This window comes from Schistocerca cancellata, chromosome 3 (genome assembly GCF_023864275.1).
Source record: "Schistocerca cancellata isolate TAMUIC-IGC-003103 chromosome 3, iqSchCanc2.1, whole genome shotgun sequence".
In the NCBI taxonomy this organism is placed as follows: domain Eukaryota; kingdom Metazoa; phylum Arthropoda; class Insecta; order Orthoptera; family Acrididae; genus Schistocerca; species Schistocerca cancellata.
The window spans coordinates 372,427,330-372,435,969 of NC_064628.1; the positions used below are offsets into that span (position 1 = coordinate 372,427,330).

Here is an 8,640-nt window from a genome sequence, read left to right on the forward strand (position 1 = left end):
CCGCGGAGCCGCTGCTCGCGTCGCTTACGCTGATGCCGCGGCCTGCGTGCTGTCCCTCTAGCACCGGCAGAGAAGTCGCTTCTTGATGCCCCAACTGCCAATGCTCCCCGAAAGCCCATATCGCCACTTCTTAAACCCTCGCGAACAGCCCACTTTTCCCCTTTCCCGCTAGAAGGAGACACCGAAGCCTTCAATTGCGACGAAGGCGCCGCCGCCAGAAAACGGAGGGGGACTGCTTCACGCTACGCGCTGCGGCGCGCTTTTCAAAGCTAATCCATCGAACTACAGACCTATATCATTGACGTCGGTTTGCAGTAGGGTTTTGGAGCATATACTGTATTCAAACATTATAAATCACCTCCAAGGGAACGACCTATTGATACGTAATCAGCATGGTTTCAGAATACACCGTTTTTGTGCAACGCAGCTAGCTCTTTATTCGCACGAAGTAATGGCCGCTATCGACAGGGGATCTCAGGTTGATTCCGTATTTCTAGATTTCCGGAAAGCTTTTGACACCGTTCCTTAGAAGCGACTTGTAATCAAGCTGCGGGCCTATGTGGTATCGTCTCAGTTGTGCGACTGGATTCGTGATTTCCTGTCAGGAAGGTCGCAGTTCGTAGTAATAGACGGCAAATCATCGAGTAAAACTGAAGTGATATCAGGTGTTCCCCAGGGAAGCGTCCTGGGACCTCTGCTGTTCCTGATCTATATAAATGACCTGGGTGACAATCTGAGCAGCTCTCTTAGGTTGTTCGCAGATGATGCTGTAATTTACCGTCTGGTTGGGTCATCCCAAGACCAGTATCAGTTGCAAAGCGATTTAGAAAAGATTACTGTATGGTGTGGCAGGTGGCAGTTGACGCTAAATAACGAAATGTGTGAGGTGATCCACATGAGTTCCAAAGGAAATCCGTTGGAATTCGATTACTCGATAAATGGTACAATTCTCAAGGCTGCCAATTCAACTAAGTACCTGGGTGTTAAAATTGAGAACAACTTCATTTGGAAAGACCACATAGATAATATTGTGGGGAAGGTGAGCCAAAGGTTACGTTTCATTGGCAGGACACTTAGAAGATGCAACAAGTCCACTAAAGAGACAGCTTACACTACACTCGTTCGTCCTCTGTTAGAATATTGCTGCGCGGTGTGGGATCCTTATCAGGTGGGATTGACGGAGGACATCGAAAGGGTGCAAAAAAGGGCAGCTCGTTTTGTATTATCACGTAATAGGGGAGAAAGTGTGGCAGATATGATATGCGAGTTGGGATGGAAGTCATTAAAGCAAAGACGTTTTTCGTCGCGGTGAGACCTATTTACGAAATTTCAGTCACCAACTTTCTCTTCCGAATGGGAAAATATTTTGTTGAGCCCAACCTACATAGGTAGGAATGATCATCAAAATAAAATAAGAGAAATCAGAGCTCGAACAGAAAGTTTTAGGTGTTCGTTTCTCCCGCGCGCTGTTCGGGAGTGGAATGGTAGAGAGATAGTATGATTGTGGTTCGATGAACCCTCTACCAAGCACTTAAATGTGAACTGCAGAGTAATCATGTAGATGTAGATGTAACTTTACTACGGCTCAGTTAGTGCCATCTTGAGAAGTGTACTACGTTTACTAGTCCATTACGAAGCTTGACAAGCGTTTTAGCAAGTCGCTCTAGTTGCAGACTCGTCATTTGACGCTCAGCACATTTTTCCAATCCCGTTCATAGCGCTGCTGTCTGATCAGTACCTTCATTGTCCACTGCCAGTCTGCCTTATCATCTTGTGTTTCGCTACCGTTCCTTAACAGATTTCCAGCACTGTACTTTGGTCTTGTGTGGTGTGCCTGGTTTCCGTTCCCTATTGGCTGACGGTTGCTTCCCTGTTGCGCAGGTGCGGCTGGACTCACCCAACGTGTACATGCCGGGCCTGAAGACGGCGCACGTGCACGGGCACGGAACTCGAGCGCCGCCGCCCCCGCAGCCGGTGTACCAGTTGTGCGTCTGCGCCACGGGCAAACTCTTCATGGCGCCCGCCACCGGCGCCTGCGCCATCGAGGAGACCTCCACTGTCTGCCGGTGAAGGCCCGACAGCTACTGCACTACCGCCTGCTACGGGTCCATCTGACACCACCACCGATGGTGCCTGCGGAAGCTCACAACATCAACTACGACCTACAATTTACATTCTGGTCCAAGTGCAGCTCTACCCTTCACTTCCACGGACACCAGTAAAAAATGCATTTCGCTGCTCAGCTAATAAATAGCCTTATATGGAACTACGACAGTTACCAGAATGATAATACAGTGTTAAGGATGTAACTTCCGTTAAGCTTCACTATTATTGGTCATTCTGGTCATACCTTATTATCACCCCCACATGTTTACGTGGCTCCGGTAACGTTAATGGCATCTCACGTTTTGGACCAATCCGTGCACTTCAACAATAAAATGTATGTTTCAACAACTGTCGCGTACTTCAGTTAAAAGTTCTGGGCTCAGGGGCTGTGTTCGATGAATGCAAGTATTCACTGATATTTCGTCCTCATATGCGAGACGCATTTTCAGAGATAGCTTTGCACACAGTGTCTGATTTATCTCTGAAGTTGTGTCATAAATATGGGGAGGAAACTGCAGAGACAAGTTTTATACATCGATCACGGCCTCCCTGCCCGTTTATTTAAGTGGCAACATACTTCGTTTCGAACACTCCAGGTTACACGGCTAGCATTAGAAAAAGGAGAACCCATGGAGTTAACAGTTATTTCGTGATGTCCAACCGCATTCACGACTTCACTCCTCTGTTCAATACTATGACAAATATGATATTTTTAATAACACAGCTCACGAGCATTGGATTTTTTTTAGCGTGTCGAACAGACACAAATACACATTCTGTCAATCACAGAAAGAAGACAGGATTCATCCTTCACATTCCTATTTCAGTTTTTATTTTAAAACTTTCTTATTCAAACATATCAAGGGTACAGTATACCACATGAAAATTAGACCATCTGGTTCGCTAGCTTCATTTTCCTTTATTTCCTTGAGAAAGAAATCACGCTCCATTGGTATGTTCAGCACTTCAACACTGGATTTTCCCCTTTCATATTTCTCCCGTTCCTGCAGATTCTCTCGCTATCCACATACGCACTTGTAACTTTTGATTATGTGCCATTATTGAGCTTTTTCCACCTTTTCGTCAATTGATAATTTCTGCTGCCTTTGGTAGTAGTGGTTGCTATAAAACTGTAACTTGTTAACCAAGTGCTGAAAAAATCAGGAGAAGTAAACAGGCTCATAATTCCCTTACCACCAAATTTTTTTTCTAAGACTTTATATGTACATAAGTGAAAAGCTCATGTAATCTGAAGTATGATAACTCCTAAACGGTATAAACACTGTGTGGTACTAGTCACTCCACTCTGCTCACACATTTCTCTGCATTCATTAATCTGCGTTTGTTGTAGATCACCATTTAATTTTTTGACTGGTTATAGTTTAAACCTCGTATTGAAATCTCAGCTAACATATGAATTGTATACTAAGAGCCATAAAGATTGTTCGGCAGCGGCTGAAACCTCTCCTACCTTTCAGTTCTATCTTTGGTTATTAGAAGCATTATTTACGTTTCGCAACCAACAAAAAAATGTTCAGATGTGTATGAAGTATTATGGGACCTAACTGCTAAGGTCATCAGTCCCTAAGATTACACACTACTTAACCTAAAGTACCCTAAGGACAAACACACACACCCATGCCCGAGGGAGGACTGGAACCTCCGCCGGGACCAGCCGCACAGTCCATGACTGCAGCGCCTAACACCGCTCGGCTAATCCCGCGCGGCGCAACCAACAGTAAGAATTTTATTTCAGAAGTTTATACCAAGAGATCATCTGTCTTATAACACTTGCAGCTTTCTGCCTCAATACTGTTGTCTTCTTTGGTGAAAGGTGCTTGGTGATAATGATTGCATTCCTTAATGGAAGGCTGTAAACCTCTTAGTCTGTTGCGTTTCTCAGTCTTTATATATTTTATTATCAATTTCTTACCTATTGACCCTGATTGCATCTCACCATGTTATTCTTTATATCAATTACTTAGAATCAGTTTTTAATATATTCTCATTTTCGTGTCTACAGATTCAGCAAATATAAATTTTTTATCTACAGCAGTCTATGTTTGGTTTTTTCGGTATCTCCCTTTCCTATTATTCATGAATATGCATTTAACCTATAATTTTTAAGGCAATTGCAGATTTTCCAACAAGCAACTCCACAAAGTAAGAAACATTCTTTTAAATACATAGCTACTTTTCAAACCTTTCGTAAGATGTTAATTTATTCCCTCAGACTAACGTAATACAATTAAAATGCCTACAAAGACAGAATCAATTTGCCTCTGCAGTATTTGGCAAAAAAACGAGAAAAACATTTTCATTTCTGTTTTTCATCCAAGTAACGAGAATTTATTTGGTGGCGTAACTTCCGTTCTTCTATCTGGGTAGTATACAGTGCAGACACTTTCGCTCCGAAGTTTCTCATGAGACTTTTCCTTTCTTCGTTTACTTTCAGTACAACATATTTATAAATTTGCCCTCTTGTGGCGTTGTTACATTGACCTTTAGGCCTCGCTAAAGTATGAAATTCTATGGCGTACTCAACACGATTGCCAGCTCCAGCTCTCATTGTCGTCGATGATATTACTATGAGTTACTATGAACATACCTGCTGTTTCAAAATCTCTTCCCAAACTGTCGCAAATAGTTATGTTTCCCTTATCTTTCTCCTGCGTACAAATTTTGAAACTGTGTCTGATTTTATTCTCATTCTTTCGCCTCTTACTTCGTATCACAACATTTTTTTTTTATTTCCATCATCTCTCATTTTCTTTGTAGAGTCACTCTAGTGATGAACTAGTTTACACTGCTGAACTTTGATGACTAGTCTGCGAATATCTTGTTTTTGTCTAATGTATTCCAGTATTTTTTCCCACACATTTTCCTCTGACCTATATACCAAATCGGGGCTCTGTTTGAATCATATTCGTCCAATCATCATGAAATCATTTTATTTTATGGAAAGTATTATGAAATTAACGATGTTTTCGTTTCAGTTTCAGAACTTTAAATTTAAAGTGAACGTAGGGAAAAGTGAATTTACGTTGTTTTAGCTTCAAAAGGTCACTTAATCATCCTGCAACATTGCAAACCTCTTCCTCACTCTGCTGCACGCAGTCCAGCTTATTGGTCTCACCTAACACCCCCAGTTATAATGTGCTCATGTAAGACAGCATTCCTATCTACTCACAGGCTGCTAGAACACCAGTTGATCCACAATCATTGCGCCACGCTCTTTTAATTGAGAATTCCTGAAAATTTACTGACAGCCCGGTCTTAACATTGCTGGTCTGCAGAATCATTACACAATGCGAATGATGTATGTGTGACCAAATAACTTTTTGGCAATGTGGCTTGTAGTGAAACAAATACTATCCAATTCTGTGTTACGATGAACAACACGAGGAGCTAGTACTTCATAAAGTGTAATTTTATAGTAGCAATGTGACAGGGTCATGAAACATAGCCTTTCAATCAATAACGTCTTTGAAAGTTTCGTATTAAACTGAAACTTAACAATAATAATAACTTGCTCCGTGCGTAATACAGATGCGATTCATAAGTGACAATAACGCTCACAATTGTTTATACGAACAAAATCTACTGCAGTGACCTGTAAAACTATTACATAAATGAGTGGATGAGGTTACCTCCGAGCTCTTTCTCATATATTGTACAGATCCTAGACACCCCATTACATGGCTATCACCAGATAACATACTGAAAAGACGCAGATAATAAAAGGAGGAACTACACTGAAACTAATTCGAAGTAAAATTATTTAAGTTTTCTCTTTCGTCCTCTCTGTGCTCAGCTGAATTGAAAAGCTAGTGTAGATACGCATTGCCTTTAACCCTTCGAATGAATGTACAGTAGAATAAAAGAGAGTAAGTGTCAGACTTCATTTACCAATTTCATACAGTTCAAAATTCGGTTCAGCATAGTAGAAGACGTGTAACTCTTAAAAGGATGTAATGAAAGCAGGGAACTACACTCTGTTGAGGGAATATGTTAGAGAGCCGCTTAGCATCCTCTGACCTGTTACCGCAGAAATATATATCTATGTGGACCTAATGCTGATTAATTAACAGGAACATAGGGACAGACAAACACAGTGTGACACTTGATACTTGAGATAATTTTTCACCAATCCGCAAAGAAAGTGAGTGGATCGCAGTCACGTGTATTGACTGCACACAGGGTTAAAATATTCTGTAAATAGTTGCTTATAATAAAAGAAATTTATTGTATAGTTCTTGTATAAATATGCCTTCTAGCTAAGAGATGCATATATTGTATAGACAGAGAAAATGTAAATTTGTCTGTGTTACTATTACAATGGCTAAATGTCATTAAAGGTATACAAAATCATGCAACATAAGTATACAAAAGTTCTTCGTGAAGCAGCTGTTTGGTGTATTTTCGAATTTTTGTTGAGAGCTATGTGACCTCACAAGAGAATCTATTAAAGTCTGATAATGAAATACATATACATATATATTTGCAGATTTATTTGTAGCAGGTCTCTGTGTGTAACTGTCGTCATGTTGAGTTTGCTAACAAATTAATTTAAGAGAAATGGGGCTTTTTGAGAATGTATGAAATTTTTGTAGCAATGTCAATTTATTTTAATAACTGTAAATAAAGTAATTTGAGGTGATTTGCTAACAAACAATATTGTGTTACTGAGTCTTTGATGACGGACACATGTAGAGTGAAATTTGGTGAAGTATAGACTTATAGATATTTACGTTTGTTTCCGATCGCTGTCTCAAAACCTAACGTAAATACTCTTGTGAAACCTCCATAGACAGTTCATTTAGATACACCACACGCATAAACCTACAATGTTGCTCAAATTATACTTACATTGTTATCAACACAGCCTGTTCGAAAACATAGACACCAGGATCGTCTTTCGAACATATGCTTGTAACCAACTTTACCAACCAATTTTTTAGTTTTATTTATTTGTCCAGCAGAGCCTCTACTATAATTAGCTGTCTAGAACACTTGTTTACGTTGTATACTTAATGGTAAGATGAAAATACATGTTTATTTACAAAATTACAAGTTCAAACGGTCACAATTTTCTGCACAGTTTTTAACAAATAGCATGATAGATAAATTAAATATCACTATGTTACCAGTTCACACTATTTCTTAATTTTAGTCATGAGAGACACAGAGAAAGGAAAATACGAATACAATTGAAAATTAAGGAGTTTCTCGTATACGCTTAAGAACACTACCGATCAACATATAAAACTGAATGACTTTAGTAACCAAAATAGGTGAAGCCGATTGGGGGTGATGGTATCCCTAATTCATTAATGACTTTAAAAATTCCAATGCTTCAAAGTCAAATTTGGCACACAAATCAAAATGTGGTTTACATTAGCTTCTGACACAGAATCACAGGCAATGCAGAAGAACCACAAATGTCGCTGGTGCAAATAGCGGTATTTCATGCTAAAAGTTGGCCAAAATTTATGTTTGGTATTTTCTTTACTTTGAGACCCTACAGAGCATGAATGCTAAAAGGTATCCGTTAAACTTCGGTTACACGAAAAATCAATCAAATCTAAAGGCCGTAAAATTAACTAAATATCTAGTAATTACAATTATGAAACGAACAACTTAAATTGGAAAGAAAATATAGAAAATGTTGCAGGGAAGGCGAACCAAAGGAAGGCATTTTGTTGGTAGAACACTTAGAACATGCAACACATCTACTAAAGAGACTGCCTACCCAATTTTAGCACTACACAGATATCGTATCTAAATCGCTTTGCAATTAATTTTGATCTTCTCATGACTTTACTACACCATAAACGAGAGCATCATCTGCAAACATTCTAAGATGGCTGCTCAGATTGTCTCCTCAGTCATTTATAAAGATGAGGAACAACAGAAGGCCTATTCAGTACCTTGGGGAACGACAGAAATCACTTCTGTTTCACTCGATGACTTCCTGTTAATTACTACAACTGTGACATCCCGTACAGAAAATCATGAACCAAGTCACACAACTGAGACAATAGTCCATAAGCACTCAGTTTGAGTACAAGCCGCCTATGACATATGGTGTCAACAGCCTTCTGGAAATCTAGAAATACGGAATCAACTTGACATCCTTTGTCTACAGCAATCAACACTTCGTGTCAGTAAAGGGCTTGCTAAGGTTCACAAGAACGATCTTTTCTTGCTGCATTTCAATGTTAATGATATGGGCTTGTAATTAGTAAATTACTGCTACTGCCTCTTTTGAATATTGGTGTAACCTGTGCAGCTTTCCAGTCTTTGTGTTCGGATATTTCGTTGTGCGAGCGGTTGTATATATGTTCGATAGTTAGGGAGCTATTGAATCAGCATACTCTCAGAGGAACCTAATACAGTCTGCGTCGGAAGGCTTACTTTTGCTAAGTGGTTTAAGTTGATTTACTACTTCGAGGATACCTACTTCTAAGTTACTCATGTTGGCAGCTGTTCTTCATTAGAGTTCTGGAATATTGCTTTAGCAGCACTTTCATG

General features: G+C 39.8%; 1 protein-coding gene across 1 annotated transcript in view; it reads left to right on the forward strand.

Annotated features, from left to right (window-relative positions):
• The window catches only part of LOC126175055 (delta-sarcoglycan), a 505,275-nt gene extending 501,163 nt beyond the window's left edge, over nt 1–4,112 (forward strand). The window contains exon 8 of the mRNA XM_049921574.1: nt 1,882–4,112. Within this exon, the coding sequence (XP_049777531.1) occupies nt 1,882–2,070 (189 nt within the window). The 3' untranslated portion in view covers nt 2,071–4,112. The remainder of the gene's footprint in view (nt 1–1,881) is intronic.
• Nucleotides 4,113–8,640: the final 4,528 nt, after the last annotated feature.